Genomic DNA, 18,295 nt, shown 5'->3' with positions numbered 1-18,295 from the left:
CAGCGGCAGACCCTTGACAAGTGTGGTTGCACTGCCAGCCACATACCAGTGACACAGCCAAGGAGCCTGAAGCTTATCCAGCCCAGGCAGGCAACACCTAAGATAACTCCCGCCTGCAAGAGTGGGCCACCAGACAGATCGCAACATCTCAAGGTCACTGTCCCCACCAACAGCACAAGGAAACCTGGTGCAAAACACGCACCACACGTGGCTACCCAATGCCTCCGCCGGCGAAGAGATCAAGTCCTTTGCCCCTCCCGGCGTACAGCCACAACCGCAAGTTACAGCACAGGCACGCCCGGTGCCAGAAGAGAGTGCCCAAGGAGAAGATGGAGCACGCCATGTCGGATGCGCGCAGAAGGCAGCGCCAGTGAACCTGCCAGCACAGGCCGACGCCCAGGAGATAGAGACATCTCCACCGAGAAAAGCACTGCTGGATGCAGTACAGAGAGCAACCGCATCCCCACCACCTCAGTGAAGCTCCGCAGTGGGCCAAAGGAAACACAGAGTGTCCTCCCTCGCAATGCCTCAGGACAGAGTCAGCAGTGACACACGACAGGCAAGAGAGGAGTCGCACACTCCATGTGGCAGGCCGCCACACCAACAGGCGCTCCGACAGCATGGCGACACGTGACTGGACATCACAGTGCACAGCCACAAAGGAGCCCGTCACGCAAAGTGACCAGTCCGGACAAGCGCACCCAAAGAAAGGAAGATGCAGCCACCACGACAGTGCAGCCTCGAGGTGCAAGCACAACGCCCTTGAGCGAAGAGAAGAGGGACACCGTGAAATCCCTGTGAGGTAATGGTGCCACTGGAAGTCCCTAAGAGGTACATGCAAGTCCTACTGACAGGACATGCCTGCAACAGGTCCGCAAAAGAAAAGGAAAGACCATCACAAGAGCGACGCGACCAGTGAGTTGTCCATGTGGCGCAAACATGAGATAGGTGGCAGGACGCCACATCCAAGGAAAAACCTGGTTGGAAGGAGAAGATCGTGGCATAACGCCACTCAGCAAATGAGGAAAGAACAGTGGCACGACTCCACAGGGCAGACAACCACCACAGGCGCGCAAGATGGAACAGAGAAGAGCGACAAGACCAAGGACTCGCACCAGCACTAAGGAAGGTGTTCATCCACACAAGCCAGCCAACGGGGTACAGAGACGTCACTGGAAAAAGCTCAGCGGGAGGACCTACTGTAAGCCGCTAGAAAGTGCGTTCTGCATCCTGACCCCACGCTTTGCAGTTCGACCGTCCTCTCACCTGTCACCGGCTGCTTGGTATCGACAGCACCACACCTCGCAGTGCACCTGACTGAAGTCAATGGAGCGGTGCTGCGAAGTCCAACAAGTACTTCTTACTCCCTAAGGTCACCCCGCCAGAAGATCACCGCCTGTCTGCCCACTGAAGAAAACTAACATCCTGTTACCACCTTCCAGGTGCATCACCATCAAGGAGCATTGCACCACCCAAGTGAATCAACACACGCCCCGTACAACTGGAGCGCAAGGAGGCGTATCACCCAGGAACAGTCTGTGCACCCCAGTCAACCTACAGTCTGCCGAAGTCGAGCACACCTGGCCATTGGAAGATTCGCCCTTGGGGACTACACAAGACTTGGCCGTGGCCCTGTTGGGAGTTCTGCAGCGCCCCTACACGCGACCTACGCAAAGGCCCGTACAGCCCACGCGGTCACGTGGCAGTCCAGGGGACAAGGGCCTCATCGGAATTCCCACGTGAAGGGAGTCCGAGTAGGAGAGATGTGTCGGCCGCGGCTCCACATCAGGTGCAGGAAACATAAAGGTCACGGCTGAAGACTGGTTACCCACAAGATCGCCAGAGGAAGGCACATAACCTGCCTCCAGACGGCGAGGATGCCCAGACGAAGACACCACCATCGGAGGCTACATGAGCGACTTGGCTGTGAGTCCGTTGGCAGTTCCTCAGCGACGCCTTTGCGTGGCTCAGGCGAAGCCCCACACGGTCCACACGGTCCCATGACAGCCAGCAGAAAAGCCCTCCAAGAGGCTCCAGTGGCAGAGGAGTCCAGGTGAGAGAGGCAAGTCGTACGTCGCTTAGCAGTCAGGAGTAAGGAGGGTCACCGAGCACGCCACCTCCAAAGAAGGCCTCACTCACAGAGATCATCTCCAAATCCAGAGTGGATTCCACCACAGCTCCAGAAGCACCAACACTGAACTTTTATACATAGACTTGAACACCGCGAGACCAGGCCGGTCTAAAGAACATCGCCAAGGCGGCTGAAGGCATTCCGATCATGCGGTCCGAAGCTCCAGCGCTGCCTGGCTGTTGGTCTGAAGAAACTCATGTGGTGCTATGTGTTATTTATCTGTTTTTATTACAGGTTGGACTCTCTTTTTCTTTTTTTATTAAAGTTTCGGAGGGAGGTAGTATCCAGCTGGATACATTCTAGTGTTTACCCTGTGATGTAATACACAGTCTACACCCACCCACCACAGGCGTCACCAGTCAGGTGACCCTGCTAATAAAAGGGGCCGGGCGCACGTGCCCAGTGCCAGTTGCACCACCCTACTATCCTGTGTCTGTGTCAGTGCTTGACCACCATGTGGGCCTGAGGCCCAACACTACACATGCCAGCCTCGTGGGGGATTCCTCTATCCTGAAGACGCCGAAAGCCACAGAGCTCCTCGCCACCGTCCTCCGTCCTTCGATCACAGCTCACTGCGCCAGTGCTTCTGGGGGCAGGGCATCACCAGGGGAAGTCCACTAGTCACGACGCATGTGGCTAGCGTCCGTTCAGTCCTCTTTTGTAGCTGTTCTGTTTCTTTGTAGAAGAGATACACTTTGGCCATCAGTGTGGAAGATCAACACTCCCACAGGTGCTTTGTTTCAGTGTGTCTCACATTGGTCAAATGCGTAGATTACCCTCACAGGTGATTTTCCTGTGTATGAGCAGCAGTTATTGTTCATCTGTGCAGGTGACCTCCACTCCTCACAAATGCTTTGTTTCTGTGTAGGAGCGGCTCATCTCATTTGTGCATGTGGGCTCTACTCCTCATAGATTCCTGGTTTCAGTGTAAGAGAGGCCCACATCGCTCACCTGAGTGGGTGGGATCCGCTCCTCACAGGTGCATTGTTTCTGTGTATGAGAAGTAAGCCTGGGCAAAGCACTACGCTACGCTCGCGTAGTTTGCGAAGTTCGCGCTACTTCGCAGTACGCGAACTGCACGTAGCACAGTGCGAACACGCATAGCGTAGTGTTGCGTAGTGCTGCGGTCATTTTTTGCTTGCTCGCGGTCCTCAACGTCAAGTTGGTGACCGCGAGCAAGCAAAATGACATCCCGGCGAGACTTTTTCCTTGTTCGCGATCAGCAACTTCAAGTTGGTGATCGCGAGCATGGAAAATAAACCTCCCGGCGAGATTCCCAACGCGAGGAGGTCAGGTTTCTCATTGCGAATGGTCGCGTATGCTCGCGACCGCTCGCGATGAGAAACTACCAGTTCGCGTTGAGAAAGCTGCCACTCGAGTAAAAATCTACTCGAGCAGCAGAAAACTAAAGCTCGCACTGTGCAAGATGCCATTTTCAATGATTGCACAGTGCCGGTTGCTTGTCCGCACTGTGCAATCATTGAAAACGACATCTGGCACAGTGCGAACAAGGTACTTCGCGAACTACGCCCAGGGTTAATGAGAAGCATACGCCCATCATCTCTGCATGTGGTATCTGCTACTCACAGGTGCTTTGTTTCTGTGTAAGAGAGGGTCACATTCCTCACCTGTGCAGGTGGGATCCACTCCTCACAGGTGTTTTGTTTCTATGTTAGAGAGGGTCACATACCATATCTGTGCAGGTGGGATCTGCTCCGCACAGATGCATTGTTTCTGTGTAAGAGAGGACCACATCACTCATCTGTGCAGGTGGGATCTGCTGCTCACAGGTGCTTTGTTTCTGTGTAAGAGAGGGTCACATCCTCATCCATGGAGTTGGGAAATGCTCCTCACAGGTGCTTTGTTTCTGTGTAAGCAAGGGTCACATCCCTCATCCGTGGAGGTGGGAACTGCTCCTAACAGGTGCTTTGTTTCTGTGTAAGAGAGGCACACATCTCTCATCGTTGCAGGTGGCTCTACTCCTCAAAGGGGCTTTGTTTCTATGTTAGAGAGGTTCACATCCCTCATTGTGCTGGGGGATCCACTCTTCACAGGTGCTTTGTTTCTGTGTAAGAGAGGACCACATCCCTCATCTGTGCAGGAGGGATCCGCTCCTCACAGGTGCTTTGTTTCTGTGTAAGAGAGGGCCACATCGCTCATCCGTGGAGGAGGGATCTGCTCTTCACTGGTGCGTTATTTCTCTGAAATAGTGGGTCACATCCCTCATCTGTGCAGGTGGGAACTACTCTACACAGGCGCTTTTTCCTGTGTTAGAGAGGCTCATGTCGACCATCTGTGTGGGTGGGCTTCCCTCCCCAGAGATGCTTTGCTGATGAGTAAGAAAGGGTCCTTGCTATGCCCTTGTTTATAACAGTACTATCTGTCTCAAACAGAGGTGCGTCTTTATAAGGAAGCCTCCCACTTCTCCTCATCTATAGGTTCATTGATTGTGTGCCTATTGTGTGGATGCGTCATGTGCTGTGCATCATTGTAAGAGACCTCGCCCCCCACTTCAGTGTAGGTGTGACATGTTTCTCAGATGCCGTGCCTTTGTCTAGTATCCCCCACCCCTGTCTTGTGTGCAAGTGATCCACTCTTCTCAGATGCGGTGCCTTTGTCTAGGAGCCTCCACTCCTCCCTTGTGTGCAAGTGATCCACTCTTCTCAGATGCTGTCCCTTTGTCTAGGAGCCCCCACCCCTGTCTTGTGTGCAAGTGATCCACTCTTCTCAGATGCTGTCCCTTTGTCTAGGAGCCCCCACTCCTGTCTTGTGTACAAGTGATCCACTCTTCTCAGATGTTGTGCCTTTGTGTAGGAGCCCCCACCCCTGTCTTGTGTACAAGTGATCCACTCTTCTCAGATGTTGTGCCTTTGTGTAGGAGCCCCCACCCCTGTCTTGTGTACACGTGATCCACTCTTCTCAGATGTTGTGCCTTTGTGTAGGAGCCTCCACTCCTCCCTTGTGTGCAAGTGATCCACTCTACTCAGATGCAGTGCCTTTGTGTAGGAGCCCCCACCCCTGTCTTGTGTGCAAGTGATCCACTCTTCTCAGATGCCGTGCCTTTGTCTAGGAGCCCCCACCCCTGTTTTGTGTACAAGTGATCCACTCTTCTCAGATGCCGTGCCTTTGTGTAGGAGCCCCCACCCCTGTCTTGTGTGCAAGTGATCCAATCTTCTCAGATGCGGTGCCTTTGTCTAGGAGCCCCCACCCCTGTTTTGTGTACAAGTGATCCACTCTTCTCAGATGCCGTGCCTTTGTGTAGGAGCCCCCACCCCTGTCTTGTGTGCAAGTGATCCAATCTTCTCAGATGCGGTGCCTTTGTCTAGGAGCCCCCACCCCTGTCTTGTGTGCAAGTGATCCACTCTTCTCGGATGCCATGCCTTTGTATAGGAGCCCCCACCCCTGTCTTGTGTGCAAGTGAATAACTCTTCTCAGATTTTGTGCCTTTGTGTAGGAGCCCCCACCCCTGTCTTGTGTGCAAGTGATCCACTCTTCTCAGATGCCGTGCCTTTGTCTAGGAGCCCCCACCCCTGTTTTGTGTACAAGTGATCCACTCTTCTCAGATGCCGTGCCTTTGTGTAGGAGCCCCCACCCCTGTCTTGTGTGCAAGTGATCCAATCTTCTCAGATGCGGTGCCTTTGTCTAGGAGCCCCCACCCCTGTCTTGTGTGCAAGTGATCCACTCTTCTCGGATGCCATGCCTTTGTATAGGAGCCCCCACCCCTGTCTTGTGTGCAAGTGAATAACTCTTCTCAGATTTTGTGCCTTTGTGTAGGAGCCCCCACCCCTGTCTTGTGTACAAGTGATCTACTCTTCTCAGATGCTGTGCCTTTGTCTAGGAGCCCCCACCCCTGTCTTGTGAAGGTAGTTGCTGTTTTTCAATGTTCTGCTGCTCTACGTGTTGGTAGGTTATGGTCACCTTCGGTCCCGGATCTGAGATAGGTACCATATGTCGGCAGGTTTAGAGAGCACACATCACTAGGACTCTTGTCCCTCCATCCATCAATTAGAGGTCTCATGCAAGACTTTTATGACATGCTGGACACAAACAGTCCACAGACTCGGTGACGGCAATCCTCATTCCATCTCCCAGTTCTTCACAAGTCCTCCAGCCCATCACTGAAACCTATTCCCAATAGAGACTGCAAGCTTTCCATCATTTCTACTCACCATCACCTACACAAGTAGAATTAAAAATGTTAATATTGTCTCTTTCAGAGCCTGCCTGTGAAGTCTTCTTTCTTGCATTTAAACTTTCCAGAAAACCAGCACCACCAATGATAACCTTTCCCTTGCAGTCCAGCCAAATGTGAGATGGCGGACATCCCAGAAAGTACTTCCTAAGTGCCCAAAGGGTTCATAGAGTAGGTGTTTGGTACCTTTTCAACTCCCTTACGAAAACGTTTAAGTATCCAAAGGGTTCATGAGTAGGTGTTCGGTACCTTTTCAAAACCCTTATAAAACTCACTTCGGCAGTAGAACCAACATAATCCAGGACAAGAGTAAAACTTGCAGCCTCTCAAGGCGTGTTTCGCAAACTCAAATGGGCCACTTACTGTACAACAGATGTCTTTACACCACAATAGAGTTATGTTGCATATTTGATTAAATGTTGTCTTCCTGCCTCATTCCTTATGTCAATGGTACATGTAATACATATAATTGTCATGAATATTTTCATATTTTATGAAAAACAAAAAATAAATGATGCATAACCCCACTTATTAGACCAATCTTCAACTCAGCATCTGACTTTCCGCAAAATACTCAGGCGTGATATTTCTTCCACGTTACGCAGAGCCCCACAGACACTACTGACCACAGACTGGAGCCCACACACATGCACACAATAGAGCCTTCTGATGCATCCGTGCAAACACCCTCCTACATAGAACACTGCCTCAGTTCTTCGCATTTCTCAATCCTTCTTTCCTGTCCCCACATACATCCACCTGGGACCCTGTAAGGTCTCATAAGACCTGGAGAGGAGTTTGAAACAGTCAACTGTTGAAGCAATAGACACATCCAGTACCAAGTCCTTACTGAAAACACTCCTCTTGTAACATCTGCCCCACACTGGACACCTGCTCACCCATAAGAAGCAAAAAACAGGCCTTATGTTTTCAAACAGGTGATGTGACTCACTGTTGCTAGATTTTTTAACTCAGGCTTATTTAACCGGTGCATCACTTTTTATGATTCTTCGGCAGCACAGAGTGCAGACCCATATCGAGGAGGCCACGCAAAGCCACTTTGTACGACGTTTCATGGTCTCACTGATATGGATTAAGGCAAGGCAACGCAAGTCACTGCCTTGCCTCACTCTGCGTCAAAGAGACATTCCATGGGCATTGAGGTGGGTGTTCCTATCCATCACCCATGGATTTTGAGGCATTTCCAGATTTACAAGAACTTGTAAATCTGGGAATACGTCAAAAGCTTACTCCACCCAGGAGAGCTGTGAGTAGGAGAAATAACGTTATTTCTCCTTGTTTGTTTCTCTTTCTATGGGTGGTGCATTCTGCAGAGCACATAGAAGGACGAAAACACCTCCATTTATTGTTTTTGTGCAGGAAGGTGCCCCTTCCTCCACAAAAACACTCATTTTGTACAATGCAGACACCCTTGCACCATCAATGGTGCAAGGGTAACTGCATTGGCACAAGGCAGCCAAAATGGCGCAAGCGCAGTGGGAAAGGACAGGAATGTGCTGCATGTCATAAACACAGATATTTAACGACAGGGATACACCCGTATACCCAGTTGAGACCTGGGTGATGAATGTATGTAACAAAAACAATCTCTAAACAGGAAATATTTGTTAGGCTAATAAATAAACATGCACATATAGTTTCAAAAAGAAAGAGCATGGGAGACTCCAAGGTCAACGAACGTGCCAGAGCACTATATATTCAGAACATGTAAAGGGAAAATAGCACTGTTGACATTGAATGTGGGTGTAACCCGAAAAAAGATTTTGTGCACATAAGTGCTCGTGACACACAAGGTGGACGGCACAAGTGACAAGTGACACAGCGATGAGCGACGCAGAGTGAGCAAAGTGATAATATTTACAAGGTACTTTTGGTTCACAAATAAATATTTACAGATGTTACAAAGGTTTAACAATTTGTGAACCAGAGTATAGTACAAATAAACTATCATTAGGGTCTGTGGGAAATATTAGAGACCTAAACGGATATGAATCCCCCTATTCTTATTAATATGATCCATCCCAGCTAAGGTCCCAGCTGGAGGCAACGACGGACAGTGCGGAGCCTCTTTGACTTGAGCTGGTGCCGAGAGAGGTGAGGTCTATTCCTCAAAATGCATTGATGTCCTACACATCGAGCAAATACTGAGGATTTGGACATTGTTCCTGAGGGTGCAGTAGTAACCCCTCAATACCTACGAATTTTTAATATAGCAGTAGCAAAGTTTTTTAGTGAGGTCCTGAAGAAAGCCAGGGAAAATTATCCCAACGGCTGAAACATGTCGACCATAGACACAAGCACTGATTAGTTATAACTGCTGTCTTTTTTCCTGCACTGTTTTTTATGTAGGAATGCAATTCAAGATTATAAGCAAGAAGCATATTACCATCTGTCTTTATTGCTTATTCTATTTTAAATCACATTTTCTTTATTCTACTTGCACTGCACTTTTCTGAAAGAGTGGTTCTTTTCTATACTTTTTCCTCTGGCAAGAACTTGGCATTCATTTTCCCTCTGTGACTGAAGAAGGAGGTAGAAGAGTTGATTGGTATCCCAGATGATGACACTGGGCACTTGAAAGTGAAATGATGGGATGCCAATAATCTTGATTGAGTCTTTCTCTTTCTTGTTTCACTTTTTCACTCTACATCTTGACCTTCACCTTTTGCACCTTACACTCAATACAAGTGTTGTATGGCAACTTCTAAATTGCATCTTTAGTTGCGTTGTATAGACCTCAGTTTTCGATTGCTTATTAACCAGAGTATAGTGCCAGAAGTTGCGCTGGGAAGTCAACGGCGTTTCGACCCGTAGTGGGTTAGGGTCATCTTCAGGACCAGGTTACCGGTGTGTTTGTGCTGATGTGAGAGAAGACCGGGAGAATTGAATCATAAGGTGTGGGCAGAAAGCGCAGGCCTTTATGCGTGGCCGTAAAGATCTACTGCCAGCCAGTGCACATCAGTGGTATGTGCAGTCATCTGCCAGGGTGTATAATGTTAACAATCGGTAAATGTCTATCAGAGTAAGGAAGGGTGTCAGTGCATGGAGCTCCTGTGTGTGACCCAAAGGATTGGAAGCCGTCGTCTAAGGTTGAGCGTCCGGTGGCTGAGAGGGGACCGGTGGTGTCCACAGGACAGCCGGTGTGCGAGGAAATGGCAGCCAGGGTCCTGTATCAGTAGGGAAGTGTCCGGAGGCTAGGGGATCAGATGGGGAAAACCATTACTTGCGTCCGAGGTCCAGGCGGGATCCTTGAGGGCTGGCAATCGGGATCAGCATGAGTCCAAGTCGACTCCCCTGCCAGCCCTGATGTACACTGGCTGGCAGTACATCACAGTTGTCTAAGGCTGCCTAAGTCAGTATGTAGACCACCTAAGTCGTAGGTGTCTGAGGGTACATCAGTCACTGTTTGAAGAGAGTGCTTTGTCAATAGGTGTCCCAGATTACATCAGTCCCTGAATAAAGAGAGTGCTACATCACAGCTGTCTGAGGCTATATCAGTCACTGAGTCAAGAAAGTGCTTCATTCACAAGTGTCTGAGGTTACAGCGGTCACTGAGTGAAGAGAAGGCTACATGTAAATTGATACTTGTATAGCGCACTACTCACCCGCAAGGGTCTCAAGGCGCTTGTACGAATACCGCTGTGGAACCCATCCTGGCTTTCCCTGTGAGGCGTCCACTCCTGGGCACCCCCAAGGTGGAGGCCAGGCATCCTTAGCGTTGTGGGGGCCGTTGTGGAGATTAAGCAAGCTATTGCCCAGATTTGAAGAGTGGGACTCCATGATTGGAATGGCACCGAGGCGAGAATTATCAGGTCCGTGGAATTTTTGAGCCCAAGACCCGCCAAGGCGGGGAATTGAACCCTGGTCCCGGGCTAGACCTCTGCATCAGGGTCTGCCGCTCTAACCATTGAGCCACACTTCTCCACAAGTTTCTGAGGTTACAGCGGTCACTAAGTGAAGAGAGCGCTTTATTCACAAGTGTCTGAGGTTAGAGAAGTCACTGAGTGAAGAGAGTGCTTCATTCACAGATCTCAAAGTTTACTTCAGTCACCGAGTGAAGAGAGTGCTTCAATCACAGGTGGCCAAGGCTACATCAGTCACTGGTAGAAGAGAGTGCTTCAGTCACAAGGTCCAAAGGCTCCATCAGTCACCGAGTGAAGAGAGTGCTTCATTCACAGGTGACTAAGGCTACATCAGTTCCTGAGAGGAGACAGTGCTTCATTCACAAGGGTGGATGGTTACATCAGTCACTGAGTGAAGAGAGTGCTTCATCAATATGTGTCCTAGATTACCTCAGTCACTGAGTAAAGAGAGTGCTTCATTCACAGGTGTCTAAGGCTGCGTAAGTCACAGTGTGTAGGCCACCTAAGTCGTAGTTGTCTGAGAGTACATCAGTCACTGAGTGAAGGGAGTGCTTCATTCACAGGTGTCTGAGGCTACATCAGTCTCTGATTGGAGAGTGCTTCAGTAACAGGTGCCTAAGTCTGGGTAAGTCACAGTGTTGAGAACACCCCATTCGTAGGTGTCTGAGGCTACATCAGTTACTGAGTGAAGATAGTGCTTAATTCACAAGTGTCCGTATGAAGAGAATACTGACATCGTGGGGAGTGGAGAATTTGATAGGCGTGTTGTAGAAACAGTCAGTTAATCATGTAATAGCAATAAAAGATTTAGGTCCATACAAGTGAGGTGTCCTTGCATGTTTCCTTGTTGCCAGGTTTACCCTTACCAGCCAGATAGAATTGCGTTGCCCTGAAGAAGTCCATCTCTTTGGACGAAACGCGTTGGCTGTTCTGTCTCAAACAATTCAGAATTTAAATAAAGGAAGACTTGAAGAAACTATCTTGGATATGGAGTTTATAATTGTTTATTGCTTATAAAGTGGTGCACCGTATGCTCTGTTTGTTAAACTTTGTTGAGTCCAGTGACTGGACTGCACCGTGACAGTGGGTGCCTATATATTGTGTGCACACACCATAGGGATATTTCCCTAGCAATTTAATAAATAGGGGATAATAGGTTAGGGGATAGTTTTTGAGGTTTCACTGTCATTTATTCTGCCAGCCAGATAGAATGTCTGCAGTGATGATTCAAACCCCTCAGAATGGAGAATAACTGTGGGGGCCCAGAATTACCAGATGTAATTCTGCATGGCACTCCCTATTGTGTGTGTGTGGGGGGTGAGGAGTGGTAAGCACATTTACACATTACCACCTGCTTTTAGCAGGTGGTCAATGCCTACAGGAGTCCATAGAGGGTTGCTGTTTGGGGAGTGAATGGGGTGGACAATGCATATAGGAGTCCATTTAGGCTTGCTGTGGAGGGATTGAATGGGGTGGTAAATGCCTACAGGAGTCCATTTGAGAGTTGCCGTGTGGGAGTGAATGGGATGGTCAATGCCTACAGGAGTCCATAGAGGGTTGCTGTGGGGGAGTGAATGGGGTGGTCAATGCCTACAGGAGTCCAAGGAGGGTTGCTGTGGGGGGAGTGAATGGCGTGGTCAATGATTGCAATAGTCCATAGAGGGTTGCTGTGGGGAGTGAATAAGGTTTATAACACAAAAACAGAGAGGAGCGTCCAAGGGAAAATATTTAAAGAACTGCAAGGAAAAGATTTCCCTAAAGAATACACTATTCACACAAACAAATCCTTGGGTCTACTCTAAACTTTACAAAACAAAGTACGTAAAGTGACGGACTGGAGTCTCACATAGTTCCTTGGTGGGAGAAAGGCCCTCACCCACCAGAGGTGGCATGCTTCATCATCTGGGTATCTCCTCTTAGTGTGAAAACCTGGTCCCACTAAGGGCTACAACCTCTTCACTGAGAAGAGGGAGCTCAGGGATGTTTTGAGTGAGCCTACCCTATGGAGGATATACTAAATCCCACAGATGAGAGACGCTCTAAGAGAAGAAGTGAGGACGCAGCGCAAAATAAATCTAACTAGTGAGGTAGTGAAGTTAAAACTGCCTATTCAGGAACAAAGAAAATTATAATAGCTTGCTCCTACTGACAGTTTTAAAAAGACAGTGCAAGAAATAGTATGGGTTAAACTGCTCTGTGTACAAGGGAAGGTCTACATGTTTCAGCCCTAAATAATCCAAGAGGTATCAGGGCTTTCGTCAGGACCTAAAGAAGATTACTGCTGCCAGTGGCAAAATGCGTAAAAATAATAATGATATCAAACCAGTTATCCCTTCAATTTAAATTTTTCGGATATTACTGGTCGTACCTGTACAGGTGAGACAAAAAAGGGGAGAAAACAAACAGAAACTATTATCAATCAGTCACTTTTGTGGTAATATTAGTTCAGGAAACCGATGGTCAGGAACTCCCTACTATCATACCAGAGTTACCATCCAAAGTCCCTCCATGAGAACCTTCCGTATGGGCAATTCCTACGGATCAGAAGGAATTGCTCCACCAGAGAGAAGTACACCGAACATGCGAAGAATCTCTCGTCCCAATTGAGAGACCGCAACTATCCATCTAACATCGCTCGGAGGTCCAGGAAATGAGCGGCCAACAATAATAGGGAGGCTCTGATTGAGATTGCACCGCCTAAAGAGGAGCAACAACGGTTGACCTGTGTCAACACTTTCTGTAGCAACTCTAATCAAATCAAAAAAAGTATTTTGAAACCTTGGAGGATTCTAAATATTGGGAGTGACCCCATGCCCCGACCATTATTTGCGTTCAAGAGGAGTACCAACATCAAAGATCAACTTGTACATACTCGACCTAGGCGGAAGAAGACATCTAACCAAGAGACACTATGGGGTTTACCAACCGTAAAAGGGCACTATCCGTGCGGTTCATGTGCTGTGTGCCCCCAAACTAAACAGACTGGGTCCATCGATATTGGTACAGACATGCCATGTATCTTGTCCAGACATACAAACTGCAACAGTGACAAACTGATTTACTTGATTGTCTGCCCATGTGGCTTGCGCTACATGGGCATGACAACACGCAAGAGAGGTTGTAGCCCTTAGTGGGACCAGGTTTTCCCACTAATAGTAGATACCCAGATGATGACGCATGCCACCTCTGGTGGGTGAGGGTATTCGTCCTGAAAGGGATTTCTCCCACCAAGGAACTATGTGAGACTCCAGTCCGTCACTTTACGTACTTAGTTTTGTAAAGTTTAGACCCAAGGATTTGTTTGTGTGAAGAGTGAATAGGGTGGTCATTGCTTACAAAAGCCCATTGAGGGTTGATGTGGGGGAGTGAATAAGGTGGTCAATGCCTACAAGAGTCCATTGACGGTTACTGTGGGGGAGTGAATAGTGTGGTCAATGCCTACAGGAGTCCATGAGGGTTGCTGTGGGGGAGTGAATATGGTGGTCAATGCCTACAGGAGTCCATAAAGGCTTGCTAAGGTGGAGTGAATGGGGTGGTCAATGCCTACAAGAGCCCATAAAGGCTTGCTGTGGGGGAGTGAATGGGGTGGTCAATGCCTAAAAGAGTCCATTGAGGGTTGCTGTGGGGGAGTGAATGGGGTAGTCAATGCCTGTAGGAGTCCATTGAGGGTTGCTGTGGGGAAGTGAATAGAGTGGTCAATGCATACAAGAGTCCATTAAGGGTTGCTGTGGGGGAGTGAATAGGGTGGTCAATGCCTACAGGAGTCCAGAAAGGCTTGCTAAGGTGGAGTGAATAGGGTGGTCAATGCATACAAGAGTCCATTGAGGGTTGCTGTGGGGGAGTGAATGGGGAGGTCAATGCCTATAAGAGTCCACTGAGGGTTGCTGTGGGGGAGTGAATGGGGTGGTCAATGCCTACAGGAGTCCATAGAGGCTTGCTGTGGGGGAGTGAATGGGGTGGTCAATGCCTTTAGGAGTCCATAGAGGGTTGCTGTGGGGGAGTGAATGGGGTGGTCAATGCCTTTAGGAGTCCATAAAGGCTTGCTGTGGGGGGAAGTGAATGGGGTGGTCAGTGCCTACAGGAATCCATAAAGGCTTGCTGTGGGGGAGGGACTGGGGTGGTCAATGCCTGCAGTAGTCCATGGAGGGTTGCTGTGGGGGAGTGAAAAGGGTGGTCAATGCCTTTCAGAGTCCATAGAGGGTTGCCGTGGGTGAGTGAATTGGGTGGTCAATGCTTACAGGAGTCCGTAGGGGGTTAATGTGGGGGAGTGAATGGGGTGGTCAATGCCTATGGGAGTTCATTGAGGGTTGCTGTGGGGGAGTGAATGGGGTGGTCAATGCCTTTATGAGTCCATAGAGGGTTGCTGTGGGGGAGTGAATGGGGTGGTCAATGCCTACGGGAGTCCATTGAGGGTTGCTGTGGGGGAGTGAATGGGGTGGTCAATGCCTTTAGGAGTCCATAGAGGGTTGCCGTGGGTGAGTGAATTGGGTGGTCAATGCCTACAGGAGTCCATAGAGGGTTAATGTGGGGGAGTGAATGGGGTAGAGATGGCAGAAGAAGAAATTGAACATGTCACCTGACGAGGCGGAGCCTTATATGTGCCCTATATGCCCCCCCCTCTCGTTCTTTGGCTGGGGTTGTCCAGGGGCTTCGAAAACAGGTCCAAACTGCACTGCAGCCATTTGCCTGTGCTATTTTTCTGCCCATTTTTTCCATTCATTAAAATCGGGTCCAGTCTCCTGCACCCGGGAAACTAATTCTGGAGTCCTGCTTCATACTACATATAATTGGGGCCCAGGACGAGTAGCTTAGCAATAGCCCTCGCATCCACTGCGATGAGGGGGGCCCTGGGCGCCATGTGGCCCCCTCTGACACCATGCACGGGCAGCGGCTAAAATCTTCTGAATGAGTTCCGAGCTTGGGGGGCTCCCTCTTTGTACCTTGCCTTGGGTAGCCCTCATGTTTCATTACCTCACTGCCCAGGGCCCTCATTACAAATGGGCTATAAATTCAGAGGTACGCCGTAAGAGAATTTAAACGTCCCATCAGAACAGGTTATGTGTTCTTCACACAGAGATTTCAGCTACTAATGAATGGAACATGAGTGAATCAGTGTGGAAACACCAATTCATGCATTTTATTCCCTCTCGTAATGTCTGTAATTTGCCTGCCCTTGTAATTACTGGGACCCCCAGATGACGGTAATTCTGGGGCCCGAAATAAGGAATATTTTCATGCGTCACACAAGATGCAGGCCAAAGTGAAAGCCCTGGTATAGGGTGGTTAGACAGAATACCAGAAGCAAAAATATCATGGCACAAAATATTGTGTCAAGAATATCGAGGACAAAAATATTGTGAAGGTAATTTTCTATAGTTAACCTCTTCCATGCTCATGACGTCTCCCGGCCGTCATGAGTCACGATGGGCGTGTGCGGACGACAGCCGGGAGACGTCATGACCACGCCTGCGATCGGAATGTCAGCACTGCGGGAGTGCTGCGGCGGAATTTGCGCCGCAGCCAAGAGGTTAAGGAACGTCTTCTATATAGAACTCACATATATGTACCTTGACGATATATAAATCTTCAAGGCACGTAGATGTGGCGATAAGAATCTCAAATCTATGCTTACCTATTTTCACTTACCTTATCGATATTTTTGACACGATATTCTGTCCACAGGATATTTTTGTTTCTGGTAGAGCACGAGTCCTCCTTGTAAGAAAAAGTAATGTTTATATATTTAGACTAAGTACTCTGCCAGACAGGAAAACCAATCAAATCTGTCAGCTTAAGTAGATGAAAAAGTACCTGCACTGGAACATCGTAGTAAACAACGGTAAATACCGCAGTAACAGCCTGCAGCGTTAATAGCGTTGTCTCAAACCGTCAGCGCTGCATTGAGCTGTTTTAGGGTAAAGATGATGAATAATCTGGCGACTCCCACATCTGTGTGGTTCTTCTGCCCAGTAGACGTCATTTGCCAAGTTAGTGGTGACGTCAAATGTGGATGGGGTGATACATCGGGGGAACAGGAATGTGAGAAACAAGTAGTCATGCTGAACTTAGGGAACCTATAGAGAATCGTACTTTCAAGGTGAAGAAAAAGAGGTTATTTATTTTATTTTATTTAAAGAGTTTTATATAGCACTGGCAAGACCCAAGGGTATCAGAGCGCTTTACAAACATTGTCAACGGCAGAGTTGGATAATATAAGTTCCACCGTAGGGTCCAGTCAGTGTCCAATCAAAGCATTTCATCGGGAGGAACCACCAATAACATACAGTTCGGGGAGGAGGGGCCTGCTGGGATTCACGTTGTGTGGGAGGCTCTAGAACCGAGGTGCTGATTGAGGAGAAGGCTCTTTCAATTGTCTTTTGACGCCGCTCACGAAGGAGGGGTTCATTCTGATATGTACTGGGAGGTAGTTCCAGATTTTAGGTGCATTCCCTGAAAAAGAGCACATTAGGGCTTTTTGTTTGTGTCATTGGGTTAGGGGGTGTGAAGCAGTATGTTGGAGCTCTTTAAATTTCTCATCTGTCCTGCCTTATTGAGTTTGGACTCAAGGTAGGCTGGTGTTCCTGTGTGAATGAGTTTGTAAGTGAGACAGGCAGTTTTGAAGCAGCAACGGGATTCAATCAGCAGCCTCTAGATCTTGAAAGGAGGGGGGGAGAACACGGCAAGGGGCCTGTACAATCGTTCTACAGACAAGTAGTGGCATCAGGGATGACCTTCAGGAAGTCACTGCTCAAAGCTTGTGCCTGAACTTTTATCATCACAGGTACTTTGCAGCTCATTACTTACCACAGTCCACTAGCCTTGAGGGGCTGGCCCGGGTAGGTGTGGGTGACATACCTTCCAGTGGGAGAAGATGCTGTACGGGCTGAGGGATCCATCCAGGCCACTAGCTCCCACAAGATCATCCATGCAGATACCACAGGTATTGTTGTCCTTTGTCCAGTCCCAGTAGGGCATGGATATTTGAGGGTTATAGGTCAGTTCCTGTAACTCCTGTTCTAGACTCAATATATAATAGCGATGCCAAGTGCAGAACGCTGAGCTTCGATGGATGAGATCCTGGAGAGTCCTTGTGCCATTTTCAAGCACATACTTTGAGTTGAGGTTGTGGGATGCAATGAGGCAATCCATGATGGAGGCGTTTTTAAAGGTATATGTCGTCGTATCATTCTCCATGGTCCCACCGGCTAGAATAACAAATGACTTACTCATGGTCATCTTAGCTAAATTTAAGGCGTTGATGAAGTCCACCCTCTTCCTACTTGAGAGCTTGCGAATTTCCCGTCGAACAACCACATGCGCCTCTCCGCAGTCTTCTCCATGGTGATTGAACACACACCGCCCACAATCGGGTCCGGAGTAGGGATAGTTGCAAATACAGATTTCATCATAGAAGTTCCTTGGCCAATGCAGTCGTTTATCTTCTACTGGGCGGTCAGTTTCATCCTGGAAGCCTGGACATGGCCCGCAGTACCCACGACCGGAAGTGTTCCCACATTTGCTGCCATCAGTCCAGGTGGGGCAGCAGTGCTTCTTAGCTAAGGACTCCTGAGTCGCACAGTCGCGTGGGAACTGTGTGCGCACTGTGGGGACGAGGCAGAGCGCCACAAGGGTAAACCACAACAGCATGGCTCTGGGTCTGAGGCAGGGTCCTGCGGCCACCTGTGAGGGACAAGAGGCAGATCTGAGATTAGGACCTTGTAGATGAAAGGAGCAATCCGCAGTGCAAGAGGAGAGATGCTGCAGCAGACAACGGAAGGGCACCATCCTGAGCCTGATTGAGTGCTGTGCTAAGTGGGACTCACAGAGGTTACTGAGAGTGGGCGGCACCAACGTGGACACCTGAGACATAGCAGGGTGAAGGGCACAATCGTCAGCCTCATTGAGTGCTGTGCTAAGTGGGACTCACAGAGGTTACTGAGAGTGAGCGGCACCAACGTGGTCACCTGAGACATAGCTGGGTGAAGGGCACAATCATCAGCCTCACTGAGTGCTGTGCTAAGTGGGACTCACAGAGGTTACTGAGAGTGGGTGGCACCAACATGGACACCTGAGACATAGCAGGGTGAA

General features: G+C 49.0%; 1 protein-coding gene across 1 annotated transcript in view; it reads right to left on the bottom strand.

The window, feature by feature from the left end:
* Positions 1-17,877, bottom strand: part of LOC146808594 (tyrosinase-like) — a 110,263-nt gene extending 92,386 nt beyond the window's left edge. Inside the window, exon 1 of the mRNA XM_085620646.1 lies at positions 17,063-17,877. Within this exon, the coding sequence (XP_085476772.1) occupies positions 17,063-17,854 (792 nt within the window). The 5' untranslated portion in view covers positions 17,855-17,877. The remainder of the gene's footprint in view (positions 1-17,062) is intronic.
* Positions 17,878-18,295: the final 418 nt, after the last annotated feature.

The sequence above is a fragment of the Triturus cristatus genome, chromosome 8 (genome assembly GCF_964204655.1).
Source record: "Triturus cristatus chromosome 8, aTriCri1.1, whole genome shotgun sequence".
NCBI classification, from domain to species: Eukaryota; Metazoa; Chordata; class Amphibia; order Caudata; family Salamandridae; genus Triturus; species Triturus cristatus.
This window is presented reverse-complemented; position numbering and strand designations above follow the sequence as displayed.